At 51.7% G+C, this 18,816-nt stretch overlaps 1 protein-coding gene across 5 annotated transcripts in view; it reads left to right on the top strand.

The window, feature by feature from the left end:
* Positions 1-18,816, top strand: part of Nrg2 (neuregulin 2) — a 183,378-nt gene that overhangs the window by 131,689 nt on the left and 32,873 nt on the right. For all 5 annotated transcript variants that reach the window (XM_038331101.1, XM_038331100.1, XM_038331098.1 and 2 more), the window contains exon 2: positions 15,924-16,095. In XM_038331101.1, coding sequence (XP_038187029.1) covers positions 15,924-16,095 — 172 coding nt within the window. The remainder of the gene's footprint in view (positions 1-15,923; positions 16,096-18,816) is intronic.

The following is an 18,816-nucleotide window of genomic DNA, read 5'->3' as shown; positions in this document are numbered from 1 at the left end:
GTGCGGCCCCGGAGTCCAGCGGTGGCAGAGCGAGTATCTTCCCGGGCGGCGGAGACCGAGCTGCCCCCGAGCAAGTGGGTGCAGCGCGCGTCAGAGACACGGACGGAGACCGCGGGCGAACACACTCCGGGGCTAGCCTGCAGCACTCGGGGAGCTGTCACTGCCTTCCCTCTGCTGGGATCCCCAGCCAGCTGGGCTCTCCAGCTGCCCCCACCCCTGTGCCACACCTCCATTCGTTCTGCTCCGCCATTGGAGCTTGGGCAGCACGCCCGCCACCTCTAGAGATGGAGGGGATGCCCTGCCCTGGGAGTGAACCCCAGCCAGTGGGACACTGCTGCTTCTGTGCCACATGTGTGCCCCAGAGGGTGACCAGACATGGACATGGAATGACTGTCCAGACTTGGACTTCTTGGTGATTCACTTAGACTCTTGCCTTCTACACCCTTCCCTCTGAGTGAGCAGAGCCCCTGACAGGAACCATCGTTGGTGATAACCCCAGCCAGCTGCAGGGTAAAGGGGTGTGCTGGCCCTGGACTTCCCAGTCCAGAGCCTATGACATGCACATCCTCCCTATGGAACCAGGCTCTCCTTGGGGCCCCCTTTGGGGAAGACCTGACTTCTCACTTTATTTTCCTTCCTCGGGCGAGCCTCTCATTGCCTACTTTGGTTTTTGTTTGTTTGTTTGTTTGTTTGTTTTTGTTTTTTAAGTCAACTTTGTACTAGCCTGCAGGCTAGATGAGTTCAAATGCCCCCCATCTCGGCTTACTCCCCATGACAGCTCCGGGTACAGATGGTCTTACCCCCATTCTACAGAGGAACTGGCTGAGGCTTTCTGAGGTTAAAGTCAAAAAGTACTTTGCACTTTAGATGGCATTCTCTGGACAAGTGTGCCCATCTCTCTTGGTCCACGGCCACCCTGGAGCTCTCACCAGGGCACATCAAAAATACCATCCAACCAGCACCCGACTGAAGGTTAGAAAGCTTTCATTGTGACAGGGAGAAAACTGACTCTCTTTCCTACCCTGTATCTGCATGGTGGTGAAGGGATAATCCTGTATTTTTGTGGGAGAGCATAGGCGTCCACGGCACCTCCACCACACCAAAGAGAGGACATTAAGGACATGTAAAGACCAGGCTGCCTCTTTGGCCACTTCTGTGGGGCAGTTGTCTTGGAGTCTTCCCGAGGACCGTGGTCCGCTGAGCAGGAGGTGGAAGTCTTCTCTGCCAGGCGCCTGACATGTGGGGCCAGCGACTGTGACCTGTAGCCTGAGGGAGTAGGCTTTCTCTTGCAGGGGTCAAGGAGTCATGGCTTCCACTCAGTGAACCTTGCCTAACCCTCCCTTTCCCTGGTTCTCACAACATACACATCCTGACTTGGGTATGAGGTCACAGATGCGGGAATGAGCCTGGTAGTGTGACCAGGGTAGGCGTTAGCTATCGGGAATCGTCGAGCCTGGAAAAGGGGCTTCCTGATGCCAAAGGTAGAGTGCTTGCTTGGGGTGGGATGGGGGAGCTAGACCATGGGAGAAAGATTCCACAGTCCTCAAAATGATCTGTCCTAGCACCTACCCAATGAGAGAAAGTCCCTCTTAATGTCTCCCTGTAAACTCCTTTCCCGTCTTTTTTCCTAATACTTTCCGTGTTCCCCATTTTTAGTGGCCATCTGGCTCTTCGGAATGTCTTTTTTTAGGGATCTGGATAAGAAGCAGATCCCAGGCAGACCCAAGACAGAACTAGAGGACTCTGAGGGTACTTTGGAACTATCTAGAACATGGAGGGCAAGGAGTAAGGTCACACTCTAAAACAGGATTCTCAAGAGAAAGTACCATGGTGATGAGAGTCAACAGCCTTAAGTCCCTGGCTTGTAACTAAGAGAGTCTGACTCAAAGCCAGTAGGATGAGTGATTAAGAGCAGCAGTGGCCTTCAAAGCAGAGGCCTCCTCTCTACACCTCTCCAGGCCAACCTGCGGCTACCAGAACTCTATCACATTCTCAGAGCGTGCCTCATCTGGCAAGAGCATAGGCACAGGGCAGCTGGAGAGGGGCCTCAGCCAGAACTGGGCCACCTCTGACTAACACTGAGAGGGGCACACATGTGCTCTAGAACCTTCTTAAATGTGAGGAGCAACACTGTAAACCCGAGGGGTCAAGGAGCAGAGATACTGATGAATTGGTGCCCCCAGCAGCACCCAAACTCCTCCTCAGCGAATTAGAGTGGCAGTGTGGGAAAAGGGCATTTCCCCTGCCTCAGTGCAGGAGGGCTGGGTGGGGTTGGGATGCAGGTGTGAGCTCTCTTCCATGACTCACAGAGAATCTGTGGGGCCAATTCCTGGTAACCCCTCTGGGGCTGCCCCTAACAATCCATGTTCCTTTTCTCCAAGGAATATGGCATCTGTGGGGGTAGGAGCTTAGGCTAAGTCCACTTGGTGCAGCGGATACCACACTACGTCTGGAAGTCAGGCACTTGGGACCCACTCCTGTGCCTCTGAGTGATGTGGGCATTTGCCCCTCCCTCTGGACTAGTGGTAGTGCATTCTGGATCTGCTCTCATTTCCTGCACGGGAGGCGCAGGGTCTCATCCGTTGGGTCTTATGGAGGTGGACCAGCACACTAGCAAAGAGCTTTGGCCATATAGTGTTTGAATTTCCTGCACACAAAGAAATCTTTTCGAAGTCTTCCCTTCCCATCCTTCCCTTCTCCTGTCCATTGGTAAAGTGAATATTCTAGAACCAGCTCCAGTCTTCCAGATCCAAGGTGGTTGTGCTCACGTGCACGTGTCTGAATGGCATCTGGGGGTTGGCACACTCCCCTCAGTCTCGGCCCCTGGCTGACCCTGCTGAGCTTGGCACCTGGAGCGATCCTCCTGACACTCCGGGGTGCAGCCTGCACCTCATGCTCTGCTCTGGCTCCCTGGCACCTCAGGGCACCTCAGGGTTCATGAGGAACAGTAACAACAAGCAGGGAGCAACTCTGTACTTCCCAGAGCCTTTCATCCTGGGAGCTCAAAGCAGTTTACAGACCAACACTCATCCTTCCCCAGCGCAGGTCCCAGGCCCTTGGCGGGGGTGGGGGGGGGTGAAAAGGGGACAGGGAGTGCTAGTCTTTCTAGATCAGGGTAGCAGTGGGGCTGGATAGGGCAGTGAGTCACCTGGGACAGGGTGGCCACAACGTCTGGGACAGAAGTAAAATTTGACTGTGGGGTTTGGGGGGGGAGGGCGGAATGGTCCGGATCCTCTTTCCTCCATGTACAACCCGGGCCCTTGTGCCAGGGTGGGTTCCAGGAGCTAAGGAAGCAGTAGAACATGATGGGGGGGATAGGAAGATCTGTCCTTGTTGCTGCCTTCTGCCCTAAGCATCATGAAGCTTCCAGGCTAGTCAAACCGCCCAGACCTTAGGGCAGTGGCTGAGCGAGGACTCTGTGGAGGAAAGGGGACCAGGCACTCACAGGCCTAGCTCTGACTTCAATGGTGGCTTCACTAGCCCTCCTCAACTCCCTGGCCTAGAACCCTAGCCTGGTGACAACCACACAAACTGTCTCCAACTCTGTGTGTTAATTGAGCTTCTATTGTGTGAACAAACCTCAGACCTTGCCCTCAGGAAACTCAGAGCAAAATAGTGAAGACAGGAGTGAGGTTGGGGACAGAGAAATAAGGACCCTGTAGAGAAGGCAGCATCTGAGCTCAGCCCAGACGGGAGCTAGAGATTTACCAAGGGATGAGCAAGAAGTGGGATTGTGTCCATCCCTGCCAGTGCTTAGTCCAGGCAGGGGAACTGAGACAGGGACACTCAGGACTTACTTTGAGACCAGCCAGGAACTAGCAGCAGGATGAACTCTTGAGCTGGCCAGCCCCTACCCTACCTTCCCCAGTCACATCTACTTAACCCCAGGCTCTTCCACGTTCTGTGCCCCTCAAGACAAACCAGCAAGAGCCAGAGGCACCCTGCTGGCCACCTGTTGTAGCAAGTCCTCCCATTGAATCAGCTAGACAGGGACTTGTCTCCTGGGCCCTGCAGAGACAAAACACAAAGGGGACTCAGTGATGAGCTGTGAGTCCCTGCCCTCACCAGGCGCATGGAACATGGCCCTGGCAATCAGGTATAAGCAGAACTGTGGACACTGACTGGTGAGGGCAGCTGGAGGCCCTGAGCCTGGGAAGATGGAAGCCATGGTTGAATGGTATGGCCAGAAACCAAGCTAAAGACCCAGAGAGCAGCCGGATCTAGTACCACAGTCAGTGGTTTACTGGCCCTAGAAAGCCCTGTGCAAAAGATGTTTCAGCAGGGACCTGATTTAAAGCATGAACTGGGAGCTTAATAGAAGTGCACATTTTCTGGGGCTAGGAAGATGGCTCCATCAGGAAAGTGTATGCCAGGCGAACAGGAAGGCCAGCTGGGATCCATGACATCTGCATAAAAAGCCAGTCGTTGTGGCACACACTTGTGATTGTAGCGTTGGAGAGGTGGAGACAGGAGGATCCCAGAGCAACTGAGGGAGACACCAGACATCAAGCCTGGCCTCTACAATTACATGCACACCTATGTGTATGTGCACACACAGGCACATGAACATGTACATATACAATGCACGTATCCACAAAGAAATGCAAACTTCTGAATCTCACCCTTGATTTATTGAATCAGACACTGGGTGGGGGGATGAAACTATGTGTTAGCTAGTTCCATAATGGATTAGGAGCTGTGCTCCTGTTTGAGAACCACAGTTTCACCTGAGTGTCTCACCCTACAAAGCAGACCCCTGTTGGTACCTGTCATCTATGTAGGCATTTCCCTGGCACAAATCCATGCCGCATGCTGACTCAGCTCCATCCACTGGGGCTAATGGGCTCGCCATTCTAAGGAGAGAAAAGACATAACAGGACTTGTTCTAGGTGCAAGGCCTAACCTGAGAAGAGGAGCCAGCAAAGGGATGGAAGGAGAGAGTCTACTTCCCATCCGAGGTGTGTCAGGAGGCCTTGAGGAAGAGGAAATAGGATGAGCTGGGCCTAAGGGAACAGGAAAGCCTGGGGAAGGAAGCTAAGCATTCAGATCAGATCAACTTGGGCCTTGTTATTGCTGGCAGCTCAGGATTCCTGGGAAACAGTGCCCAGCTGTGCTGGTAGCACAGTACACAGTAGGCAGAGATCACAGGGAAGGATCACAGTCTTCTGGCTATGGGGTCAGGAGTGTGGCCTTCTCTGAACCAGTATGCATCTTGTATGTCTGTGTGTGTGTGCATGTGTCTGTGTGTGTGCGTGCATGCATGCATGCTCGTGCGTGTGTCTGTGTGGGTGCATGCATGTGTGCATGCGTGTGTTTGTGTGTGTGTCTGCGTGTGTGTGTGTGTTCGTGATTAGAGGACCATGGACTGTCTCAAAAGCGCTCCAAACTGGAAACATGCTGTAAGGACTCTGAAAGGTGTGGGCCTGGATGGAAGGTGCTTTGATTTTTGAGTGGAGTCGGGTAAGCCTGGACCTGAGCTCATAGTTCTATCCCTTCACTATATGAAGAAACTGAGGCCCGGAGAAGGAAGTGCACGTATCAACAAGGCAAGACTTGATAGCTAAGGGCCAGCATCTGGCGGCGCCTCCCTCTTAGCTACTCTAGCCTTGCCACCAGTTTCTCAGCTCCTTCAGGGCACCTGGTTACTATGAGCCTGCTCTTCCTCAGCCCGGCAAACTGTCTCCTTTCTCGTGGCCAACTCTTGCTCACTCCTCAAGCCCAGCAAGCCTAGCATAGACTTTGTTCCCCACCCCATCCCTCCCAAGAAGTACTTTTCCTGGCCCCCAAGATAAGGAGAGAGACGAGCAGACCCCCTGTGCTCCGTGGCACTCAGCATGGTGTTGGTAGACCCCTCCAAACCTCCTGAGCATTGCCCTGTTCGGTTCCAAAGCCACATGAACTGGACTCTCAGCATCTGATGTATGCTGCGCTCTGTCTGTATCTGAGTGAAGACACAAATGAGGACTCTTCTGAGATGCTTCACATCTATATGTGGAGACCTAGCCAGTGCTTTCCTTCCTCTGAAGATGGACGCTCTCCTAGAAAGAGCCTGCTGCAGGTAGGCTTTCTACCAGAGCTGGGCTGGAGGCGGTGGTACACCAGAAAGAGCAGTCATTCGTTGAGGCCCCTGATTTCATCACCTGCTCTGCTGGTGTGGAGCAAAGGCCCTGTTTGGGCTGAGGGACGAGATGGAGAGAAGAGCTGGGTGGGAAATGGCTCTGGGATTAAGCACGAGGGCCCCACCCTGCCCAGAGTGCTTGTAGCTGTCTCTCTCTGGGCTGCTTTAGGAGTCTGTCAGTCATAGCTCAGCCTTATATCACTGATTCATTTGTTTAGCCTATGAGCAGCCAGCACCACCTCTGGCCACATACCTGGAACATCGTGAAACCCTAGTACATTCCCTCCCCCAGGCTCCCCAAAGTCTAGAAGAAAAGAATCTCATATGCCCCATGCTAAGAAGGCCCAAGAAGGGAAGAGGGAAGATTCAGGGAGTACCTACAGCAGAGGCTGCAGGCGGCCCTGCAGGTGGCCAGGTGGATTAGTGAAGAAGGCAGCATCTGAGATCTTGAGGGATCAAGAAGAGTTACTAAGAGATCACTCTAGTCTAGGACCTTCTCAGAGTTCCTGACGTGGATTACCTCCTCTCTTAGAGGTGGGTGGGATGGTCCCTGTCTCTCAAACAAGGAAATGAAGACCCAAAGAGGTTAAGCAACAACTGGTTACACAAGGCACTGGCCAGAGCCAGCATGCACACTGAACGAAGCCTCTTTGGCTCCAGCCCTTGTGGCTGTTCCCTCGATTTTGATTCTGGTGTGGAGAACGGTGTTTGAAGGCAGGACAGACTATGTGTGTTAGGGGAAAAATTGGGACTTGGTTGTCCTGGAATGCGTGGTTCCTGGAAAGAAGTGTTAAGGGAAGGCATTTGGGAAGAAACATGGGCTAACCAGAGAGTATCGCCTGAGGAGCCCAGGTGCCAACAGAGGAAGGCAGAAGCCTCATTTCTAGGCAGCAGGGACCTAAGGAAGATTTCTGAGGAAGTCAGCAAGGAGGGCAGAAGTAAGTGTGCCAGGTGCACCCTGCCGGCAGTATGCTGGGGTAGGGGACACTGTAGCCTATTTCAGGGCCCTTGCAGACAGTGGAGGATAGCAAAGGCAAGAGGATTGGTGCCAACTGGATGAACTTGAACTTTGAGGAAAGCCAAGCAAGACAGGTGGTCACAGGTGCTAGGGTTATAGAAAGGGCATCCAGTGGGGAGGAGCTGGAGATGTCAGCTCTCCCCCTGCCATGTCTGAGCTAGTGACTGGGGTGATTTGCTTCCAGGCCCCATGCCCACACTAGCCTGGACCACCCCCAGCACTTACCGAGAACCTATATGTGTCTTTGGAGGCACTGGCTAGTGAGAGCACGATGCTCCTCTCTGTGTGGGGTCTGCTGACACCTTTCCCTGAAGCCCGACATTGCGCCACAGACTTCTGTTTTATTTTAAAAATCCATACGAACCTCATCACGTGGCTGTTTGTTTCAACCCAAATACACTGCTTTGTTTAGTAGTTGAGCCAGGCAGACCCACCCACCCACACACACACACACACACACACACACACACACACACAGAGAGAGAGAGAGAGAGAGAGAGAGAGAGAGAGAGAGAGAGAGAGAGAGAGAGAGAGGCCCTGAGACTGTCTTGTAGCCTTACCTGCGCCCCCACTGAAAAGTCAGCAAGGTCTATGTGGTCAGATGACCTCCCCCTCAAACTCCCGTTCTTCCCTCTGCTCTCTGAGTCTGCCAAGCCATAGCTGCCCTAACTCTTCAGCAGTTTCCATACTGGCTTCTCCTGGACCAAGACCCAAGCCTTTGTCTCAGGCCCAACCTTCCCCAGAAGGCAGATTAAACAGGGGTTTGGCAGATGGTAAAGGCCTTCCAGGGCTGTTATTTCTGCTCTGCCTCCTACCTCGGCTCCCAGCCACTAAAGAGGTGAGAAGGCCAGAAACTTCTGTACCTCCACAGAGCACTTCTCCTTCCTTCCGTTCCCCTGGGGGAAGAAAACAGAACGTGGTCCACGGATGGGCCAGCTGAAGCCCCAGGGACTAGACTGCTACCTGGGCCTGTAGTGAAAAACCGCAAGAGTGGGACAAACACATGCCTTGTTCTCACATTGGCATCTGTGACAACCTTGTGGCTCTCTCTTCCCAGAAGGTCGAGTGGGTCCTCTTGCCCTCCTCACCCTCCAGCTGAAACACCCTCTGTGCCCTTTCCCCAGCTCTGGTTGCCATACTTCATCTGTGTAGCGCTAGGTGTCCCAGCCCTGGAAAGCACCTGAGAGTCTATGGTGTCTTTGCAGCTGATGACCTGCTCTGGGCACCTGTGCCGTCTCCCCACCCACAGCAGCTCCCCTCAGACTCCCATCTCTGCTATTCACAGACCTGTGGCTCCCTATGAGCTAAGAAGCCTGGCAATGTGAACTGGACTGGCTATCTCTGCCCCTGGCCTTGGTAAAGGCCCCGGGAGGCCACTGGCTCCCAGAATGGGGACTAGAGGATATGTGTAGCACTCACCTGTCTGGATGCCTACAGTTGGCACTTCTGACCAGGCAGGGACTGCTCTAAGTCAGGAGCGTCTCAGCTGGCTTTGTTGCCATTTTGTTCCTCACAACCTGTCCCCAGAGTGGGCTCTGCCCCTTCTCAGCAGTAACCCTGACAACCCTGACCTGCTCAACCTTGTAGATGGTACTGTGCACAAGAAGGCTTTCACTAGTGCAGGAAGCATGGCTGTCCGGGAGGCTTTTATCCTTCCAGCCCCCATGGAAACCCTAAGGAAAAGGCTGAGCCCAAGGGCAGGGATACTGTTTTATCCTACACTGTCTCCCTGGCTGGTAGATGCTGACACAACACGGGCCTGCTGGGTATGGATAGTTGCTGGGTGAATATAGGAAGAGAGCCAAGTAAATCCAGGTACCAGACGGGGACACATGGGCCATAAAAAGCCAAAACCCCAAGCTGGCATTCAGTCTTTCTGTGAGGCTAACATGTAGGCATCAAACGGCCCTTTGGCAAGCAGTGGGAAGGACACTCAAGAGTCCATTTCACAGAGCAGATCCTGTGTGCCCACTTGAACCAGCTATGTTTTGAGTTTAAGGTTGTTTTGGCTTTTTCTTTTCTCATTTGAACTTGGAGTCTGTAATTAACCTTGAACAGGTTGCAGTCACTTTGTAGGTGAGAGAGAGGGGTGGGGAGGGGGCCGGCCTACAGCCCGCCAGCAGCAGGGCAGAGGAAGACTTTGATGCCAGGCATAGTCTCCAGGTGTTAGCTGCAAAGGCGAGCGCTGAGTCTTAGTCATGAGGGGAGGGGTCATTAACCCTTTTAAGAGTCCAGTGTCCCTGCCCTTGGTTCTGGCAGTGGGGAGGTGGGGCCAGGCCTTCCCACCTGGGTTGCCTGGCCACAGCCTGTCTGTCTCACTCTCAGATCTCTGCACTCCACACCCACCGCCCACTGCTGAGAGGAATGAGGTCAAGCAGCAGCAGCACTGGCCTCCAGGCTGGGCTGTGGGGAAGGAGCCGGTTGTTGTTCTGGGTTGCTATCTTTAATGAGGTGCTCTCTGGGGATGGCCTGTCACATAGATACAGGCCAGATGCTCTGGTCTGGCACTAGGTGGCAGGAAGCAAGAAGCCACCTCACGGTCCAACTTGCACGGCATGAGATGTGCCCTAAGGGTTTCTGGAACATGTCATTCAGGGAAATCTTCTGGGGCAGACCTGAGGAGGCCTCCCTCTTGTCTTCACAGCTCCCAAAGGCCATCTCTCCACACTCTACTGTCCCCATCAGGGTACCCTGGAACTGCTGGTGGAAGGGACCCCTGAGCTCCCCAGCCCAAGGAATGTGGGATTTGAGCCAAGAGGAAACTTCATCTGAAAAGAAAACAGAGGGGACTGTGCTCAGCAATCAAGAGCCTCCCTCGGCCACCAGCTTAGCACTGGTGTCACTGTGTCACTGGTTGGGGTGGGAAGGCTTAGATAGTATCCTCCCCTTCTCATGTGCACAGCTTCCTATTGCTTTTATCCAGTGTCTGTCATCTGTCCCCACGTCTGGGTGCTGGGCTTTTGAAGCCTCCTCTCGTTGAGGGGAAACACACCCATCCCTCAGGGGTGCTGCTCTTCCTTCACTGGGCCACAAAGCTGACCTGATAAAGTCTCCCCACTGTTCTTAATATCAGAAGAAGGCTGGAGACAACCTGACAAATTCAACTGAACAATGGACTAATAAGCAGCCATTAAAATGATTTACGGCTGTATTGCTTGACTTGTTTTTTAAAAAAAAAAAGTATTTTCCAGTGTGTTGTCTGAAAAGGGATCTAAGGCTTTAGAGAAAAATGTTTTGGAGGTGATATTTGAAAATATGAGCAGTGGGTTCTCTCTCTGAAGATAATTGAGTTTATTTTAATGTGTTTTCCTTTTTCCTTATTGTATTGTGTAATTTTTCTACAGCAAAATGTACTTCTTATGTAACCAAAGAATGGCAGAGGGGACGAACTAAGTCAGGGGGTTCTGGTCATTCCACGTATAGTTAAGTGCTATCTGTGTGAGGCTAAAGCCAGAAAAGCCTAACCCAGCAAATGCCCAGTAAATACCATGAGCAGAATAGAGGACGAATGCCAGCTTTGGCTCTTGTCCTGACAGAACCCCCTCCATCCCAGGGACATTCCTCTGCTTGGTTCAGCTCTGGCCTCAAGACACCCTTGGGACACAGTGTGATGGTCTCTGTACCCACACTCTAGCGAGACATGCTAGGCCCTGGGCATAAAATAAATCCAACTCAGAGGAGGTAGGTGCTGTGGCTGGGGGGTGAAATTAGCTCAGTCGTGTCTGAAACCCTTTGAGGACAGTCCCTAGGTACCTGAGGTTTGCCATGTGAACAAGCTGTGAACCCTGGGCCAAGTGACCCCAGAATACTCGTCCAGGATCTTATGTCTAGAAGCCACAAAGGGAGAATCCGTTCCTTTCAGATTAAGAGTTTAAAACACCAACACAACTGTCTGTTATTCCCAGTTCTTGAGTCTCCAGCGCTTTCCTCTGACACCTTCAGAACAAATCAGGGCGATCTTGGAGTGGTCCCCAGGCCTTGCCACAGAAAGCTTCCAAGGTTCTGGGCCCTGGAGTAGGGCTGCAGAGGTCCCCCGGGCACTGTTCCGAAAGCCTTCTGGTGTGCACTCTTCTCTCCTACAATCTGAGCCACTGTGATAGATCCACCAAAGAACTTTCCAGATGCAGAAAACTGAGCCTAGTGAGTATGCCTGGCCTTCCTTTTCGGGAGAGTCTTCTAAGGAACTTCCAAAAGCTAGAAAATTCTCTGTACACACCATGGCATGCATGATTCAGGCATGTGGTTACTCTTATGTTCTTGCCTTTAAGGCCGGTGTTGCCCGATGCTTTAAAACTGTCTAGCAGACACATAAGAAGTTAAAAAGAAAAATACAAGCTCAGTCCAGGTTTCCCATCCTGGCTGGTACAACCCTGTCACCTGAGGCCTTGCCTGCCTCTCCAACCCCTGCTCTCCTCAGCTTCGTAAGCTGCTAAGGCTGTGAACTCTCAAGCTCACCGTCACCAGCTCATCCTTGCCCTTTGGTTGCTTGCTTACTGAAGTCAGGCTCCCCAAGTTCAGGACTATCTAACTCAGTCCCCGGTGAATGAACAGTGCCTGGCATGTAGCAGTTTGAATCATTCATTTGAAATGAACTGAGTTGGTGGATGGACGGACGGACGGACGGACAGACGGACAGACGGAGGGAGGGAGGGAGGGAGGGAGGGAGGGAGGGAGGGAGGGAGGGAGGGAGGGAGGGATGTGGAGTGAGTGAACTAGTCAGGGTTGTTTAGAAGTGCACGAACTATCAAGAAGTGGCTAGGGAGACCCGTGAGTTCCCACAGGATGGAGAAGGACCTTGGGATCTAAAAGAATAGCCTGTGTTTTAATGGAGACATAGGGTGGCTTTGGAACCCTCAGTTCCTCGGACTCTCTGGTCCTGTCTGCTGGCTGCCTCTGTCTGGTGCATTCCTGGCCCATCACCCTCACATGCTGCAGTGGCCCCTGGCTCACTGTACCTTCTTTGGCTGAGTCTCAAGTCACGAAGCAAGACAGCAAAGTCAGCATGTCTTCTCCCTGCCAGATGTCATTCCCACCCCTTGGTGGCTGGCTGGGGTCAGGTTGGGAGCAAAGTGGCCCACAGGGATGGGGGACAAGGATTCCCTGGTGTCAGAATTCCAGTAGGGAAAGTAGGTGCATTAAAACCTACCAGAAGCTTTCTATGTACCAGTCACAAAAAAGGTGAAGCAAACTAATCTTGGTCAGCACTAGACCACGGTTAGATGACAGCTGTCAGTCAACCATAGAACGAAGCCGGTTGTGAGGCTATGCTCCGGGTGTCCCCAGGCACTGGGATGTCTAGCGTTTGTACACACTCTCCAGCACACGTGAAAGATGCAGATACAGATGGATGGCTTTCCCAGCCCTGTCTCTCAGTGCCTGCACTGTACCCAGACCCCTGCCCAGGTTTTAAAGTCTTCAGACAGTTCCCATTGGCTTCCAGAGTTCGGAACTATGAGGTGTGATAGGGAATCTGGCACAGGTGAAAGCATGGGGCATGGGGAAAAAGGCTTCTGGGCAGGACTCCTACTTTGAGTCATGAAGTTCCAGAAGGTCCCACAGTACACTGATGCCCAACCTCTCTTGGCACAAAAGAGGAAGGAAGGAAAAGAGGGAAAGGAGGCCAGCCATGTATTTTTAAATGCCAGAAGCAGATAACTGGGAGGAAACGTTGTAACAAAAGGTTATAGACACACTATTTTCAGAGCGCTCTTGCTAATTCATAAGATGAGCGCTAGGTCGAAAAACAGACTGCAGACAAGAACGAACAACTCCAAAGGATAAATACAATAGGCTGATACACTTAGAAGAACTGTTCAGACGGCAACAGTCATCGAATAAATGCAAATTACAACAACAAAGAGACGTTATCTTTTGCTTAGCTAATTGGTAGAGATTAAAGACGTGATAATGCCCCAAGATGGTGAGGGTGTGGAAAAACTAAAAAACAGACCCTGTCATTCAGTGGAGGAATGTGGATCAGAGTAGCCTTTTCCAGGGGGGCAACTTGGCAGAATAAAATGACTTTCACGGGACTCATTGCTAAGAAAGATTGCACGGCCTTAGACACAGCAATCCCACTTTTCGGGAGATTGCCTTAGGAAACAATTGAGGATAGTAATAATAACAGCTAACCTTTATTCTGCACCCTCTGCCTGCCAGGTTCTACATGCATTATCTCATACACTGCTCGCTGCCATCGCACAAGGCAGGAGCTGTTCTTTATCTCCTGTGGTTTATGGATGAGAAAAACCAAAGCAGACAAATTAGGTCAACGACCTCAATACCCAAATCTAACAAATAGCCAAACCCAGACTAGAACTCAGGCAGTATGTGTCCCTGGATGTGAACAAAAATGAAGCCACAGAGTGGGCCCTCAGGGGTTGATTTGTAATGGGAGCGTAGGGAGGGCATGCTAAGCACTTCCCAACAGCAGTAAGTTACATAAATTATGATACACCCACACAAGAATATTATGCAAGTGTGAAAAGTGATTCTGTGGAAAAATATTTGTGTAAATGCCAGGGAAACTTTTTGTTTGCATGAAAGATCTCTAAAGGATATCAAAGAACTGATAAAAGTAGTTATGCCCTGGCTATTCTGAGACGCTAGAGGGAGATTTGTTTTATAAAATATATACTCTGGGAGGGAAGTAGGAGGAGGGGAGGAGGTGAAAATTTGTAATAATAATAATAATAATAATAAATATAATATATAATTATATATATACTCTTCTTGCCATTTGAATCATGTGATGATATTATGTATTAAAATATATACATCTGTGCACATATACACATGTAAGTTATAACATAGAACTTTATTCCCCGGAAGTACTATTGAGGATCCCAAAGAAAAGGTTTAAAAGCGCTTACGTAGTCAGACCAAGGTAAATGAAGGCCCTTCCTGGACTGCATCCATCTCTGTCTTCCCTGAACCAGTTTCATCAGGGAAGTAATGATGTCTTCATCTCTCCAGACACTGTACTCTCTGTGAGTTAGGTTTTGAAAATGCTGTTTTTGATACTGAACACTGAGGTTAAAAAAAAAAGTCGCATTGTTTCTTTAAATGAAAGAATCATGTTACATGTTACTGGTCCCATTGTGTTTAAAAATAGTGCGTGTTTGTGTGCGTGCATGTGCATGTACGTGAGCACGCATGTGTCCGCATGCGTGTGTGCATGTGTGTGTGCATGCGAGTGTGTGTATGCATGCATGTGTGTGATTTCCAAGTACTGAAATAGTGGATGGTTTTGTTTGCTTCTGCCTTTTCACTGGGTTTTATCATTCTCTAAACTGAACAAAATGAGTTTCCCAGGTGTCTGTGCTCACACCTAACCCGACAACACATTTTCAGAGAACGCATTCTTGCACTTTGAGTCTGGTCTCTGCACCTTGCTCTGCTTTCCCTCCTACTTGTGAGCAAGCTTGGGGTAAGTTAGGAAGGAAACTCTGCCTCTAGCAAGGCCTTTCGTTCTTTGCAGCCTCTAGTCCACTGTCAGGGCTCTGAGCCACAACAAAAGAAAGGACTGGTGACTGATTGCAAAGACAGGGCCAGCAGGTCCCCAGACAGTTCCTGACGCTGGCAGAGCCTCCCTTACGCTAATGGGAGAACGCAAACCCAGGTTCTGCATCCCTCAGTGAGAGACAAGGCTCCAAAAGCAGACACCAACCTGCCACCTGCCTGCCCTACACACTACAAGCCAAAACATCCAGGCTTTTGCCTCAGCTCTGTGGTTGTATGGTCTTGGTTGAGTTTCTGAACCTCTGAGTCAGCTCCACCCACACTGGAGTGTGACTCTTGCCACAAAGTTCAGGAATGAGTATACATGGAAAGTCACATGTCCTAGGAAGGGCCATCTCAGTGAAATTATGATGTGACCCAGCAGGTAGGCCAGCATATCTTCCCCTTCCTGGGAACAAAATCTCTCTGTCTCCGTGTGTGTGTGTGTGTGTGTGTGTGTGTGTGTGTGCTTAAAGGTGGCATGGAGTGACCCACAGAGATGACATATGGGAGTCTAGGTATGTGGGAACAGCCTGGGGTTTTAGAAACAGGGGAGAAAGCCTGGAGCTTCCTGTCCAGGCCTGGGCCCATGCCCACCAGCATGGTTGCCCTGCTTCACCTTTGACAGCCCACTGCTCTGGCCCACATGCCTTCAGCTCAGAGCTACCTCTGCCTGCCTCACCTCCTCATTTCCTCCCACAGCCAGTCCTTTCGCTCTTAGCTGTCTGAGACATGTCCCCAGGGCTAGGATGAGGGCTGTTCCTCTGGGCTCTACCACCCATACTGCAGTGGCAATGCCAGGTCACAGTATCTGGAAGTGATAGCTAAGTCCACCATCTTGTCTTCCTGTGTCTTCTGGGCCCCGGTGTGGGGGAGGGGTGAGGAAGTGGAGAGAGGAGAGACAGGAGTCAGATCTCAAACACTGAGGTCATGATCTGAATTTGAACCTCAGCTCCATTACTGACCCTCAGGGAGGTGACTTCACTCTCCTAAGCCTCAGTTTCCCTATCTATAAATGGGTTTAAACACTGCAGTGAAGTCATGGAGTGGTGAAGGTTTTACAAGCGAATGTGAAGCTCTTGGTACCCTCCCAAGGCCAGAGAAGTGCCCAGACCATAGCAGGACCTTGTTCCCACTGAAGACTCTAAATGCAGATGGAGTTGGACCAAAGAAAAATGCCAGGAGGGGCGACTTCTAGTTCCAGCCTCAAGATGGGGACTCTTACTGCTCGTGCCTGGCTCTGTTCCCACCACCCCCACACTAACCTACCTGCCTTGTACCCCACAGCTACCCGGCCCAAGCTGAAGAAGATGAAGAGCCAGACGGGAGAGGTGGGTGAGAAGCAGTCGCTGAAGTGTGAGGCAGCAGCGGGGAACCCCCAGCCCTCCTACCGCTGGTTCAAGGATGGCAAGGAGCTCAACCGGAGTCGTGATATTCGCATCAAGTACGGCAATGGCAGGTGAGCAGTACCTCCATCCCACCAGCTCCAGAGCCACATCCCCAAGCCCAGCAGGAACCTAGTCAGGTACCCCTCTGTGCAACCCTTCCTTGCCACGCCCAGTGCTTCCCTGACTGCTGAGCCCTTGGGACCAGGCCTGCCCTGGCATTGCAGACCATGGACAAGAATTAGGCAATTCCCAGGGCCGGGGATGTAGCTCAGCGGATAAAGTGCTTGCTTAGCGTGCACAAAGCCTTGGGTTCAAACCTAGCACCACATAAAACCAGGCGTGGTGGCACAGGCCTTTGATCCCAGCACTTGGGAGGTGGAGTCAGGAAGATCAGAAGTTCAAGGTCATCTTCGGCTACTTAGCAAGTTGAGACCAGTTTTAGCTAGATGAGACCCTGTCTCACAAAAACTGAATGAAGCAATTTACGTGTCTGAAGGTTGGAGGCCTTTTGACTCTGAGCTGTCTTTAACAGCAGAAGTCCTGCTTGTCATCCATCTGAGAGATCCCAAATCTGGCAGTTTGAGGTGGAAACTCCTGTTGGTGGAAAGTCTTTGGAAAGTCTTTGGGGAGTCACATAAGACAAAAGGCTGGGGTCCTGACTTGACAAGTTGCCATTTGTGGAGAGCTTAGTAAGTGGGAAGAGACCACTGACTGACATCAAGGGGTCTGCCTGCTGCACTTCCCCATGGCATGCAGCTTGTCTTTAGTCCTGAATGAATGTGTCAGGACCATGGTGTGCACACTCGGTGAGTCTTCAGGCTGGGAAAGATACTCACCACCATCCAGGCAAGGGGCAGGAGGTACTGGGAGAACCAGGGAGCTCCTACCTGTCTGCCACTAAACGCACTTCTACCCGACCTTTCTCTGTGGGCTCTGGGGTCTAGGTAAACTAAGGAACCCCTCAGGTCTTTTCTGCCCTCACCCCCCAGAGTAGCCTGCAACCACCCACTTCGGAGATATCACTTCCCCCAGCCATCCACAAAATGTAAACTAGGTTGTCTATTGCTTCAGAGAGCACCAGCCTACCCACAACAGAAAGTGTTAAGTACAGGCTCAGGCTGCCCCATCACACCTCGGAGGCCGGCAACATGAGAGGAGAAGAGGGGTTCAGGAGCTTGGCTTTGCCTACCTTCTCCTTCCAAGACTGGAACCAAAGGAAACAGTTACTCGAGACAAAGACAGAAAGTGGCCCGGCAAAGAGCCATGCAGGACGGGTTTAGGTCCGTGGCTACAAATAGAAGGCTAACTCCTGAGGGAGTTACGGTAGTTAGAAAGGTGGGGAGGTTTGGGGTAGCTTCCCTCTGTGTCCCTTCTCTTTAACACTGCCAAGAAATTCAGCCTAACCAACCAGGTACCCCCACTCCTCCTCACCACCCCACTATAGTCTTGGTTCCAGCCTAGAACTAGTAGACAGGACTCACGGAGCTAGGGCTGGAGCGGGCACCTCCCCCAGCTTCTCCCTGAGTCTACAAAGACCAGGGAAAGTGCTGGCCCTTGCCCTCTTGCACTGCTCCCAACATGGCTCTCATCTGCCCACCCCCATCTCACCAGGCCTGGCACCACACTGCCTCATACCCTGCCTTACGATATACCCACACTCACTCGCACACTCACGTGCGTATACCACTTACACACACACACACACACACACACACACACACTCATACACTCACACCACTCACACCACATCCCTGGCTACTGCCTCCTCCCCATTTCCAGCTATTGCCTGTCTCCCTTGTTCCTTCCACCTCTGTGCGAGTCACCTCAGGCCCTTGCACCACACCTTTCATGTCACCTCAGGCCCCTGCTCCACACCTTTCATCCTCTGGCCACACTGTCTTCCCCAGGGCAGCCACTTCAGCACAGCACAGCACCTCCACCCCATGACCTCTGGGCTCCCAAGTCTGGGCCTCCCAGCTGTGCTTGGCACAGTGACACCAGCTGCCTCTCCCTGTGGCTTCTCAGCTGGCCCTCCTGTGAGTCAGACCTCCCTGATTCCACTGGTGCTGGGCTTTCCTGCGTCTTAGCCTTCACTGCTGTCTCCCTCGGCACCAGTGGGTGACGCCACCCTCTTACGGTTTTGCCCCTCTGAGACCCCAGGCCTCCACCTGTAGGCATGGTGGCAGTTTCACCCAAGTTCCACATTGTGCTGCCAGCTGAGCCCCAAACACCACTCCTAAGGGGTCTCTGACTCAGAATGCTCCCAACCAGCACCCCCCCTCACTGACCCAGCTCCTCGGCGTCCAGCTCCTCTGCTGTGCACACCCGGCCTCCCCAGCACCCGCCCCTTGCCACCCCTGCAGGTAGACCTGACCACCCTGTCCTAAATGTTTTTCACTTTCTCCCCTCCTAGCTTCTCATCCTCTCCTGCCATACTCTGGGACACCTTCCAGGCCCCAGGCCCCTTTGTGAATTAATTGATGCAGCTAACCTGTGGGTATAAAGTATTGGCTCTGTGTCACACACTCTGCTAGAGGTTCGGGAGACACTGGTGAATAAGAAAGCTGTGGCCCCTGCCTTCATGAGGCGCTGATCCAATTTCCAGCATAGAATCTGGTATAATGATTATATAGATATAGATATATAAAATACATTATATGTGTATTACATATAATTATTATATATATATAATAATAGCCTCCACCTGTTTTTCAGAGAAAAAAAGTTGATCAGTCTTGCACCCTGTTTTGCTTATGATTCTAGTTCTTGGTCCCCTACATATGATCCTTTCC

The sequence above is a fragment of the Arvicola amphibius genome, chromosome 5 (genome assembly GCF_903992535.2).
Source record: "Arvicola amphibius chromosome 5, mArvAmp1.2, whole genome shotgun sequence".
Lineage (NCBI taxonomy): Eukaryota > Metazoa > Chordata > Mammalia > Rodentia > Cricetidae > Arvicola > Arvicola amphibius.
This window is presented reverse-complemented; position numbering and strand designations above follow the sequence as displayed.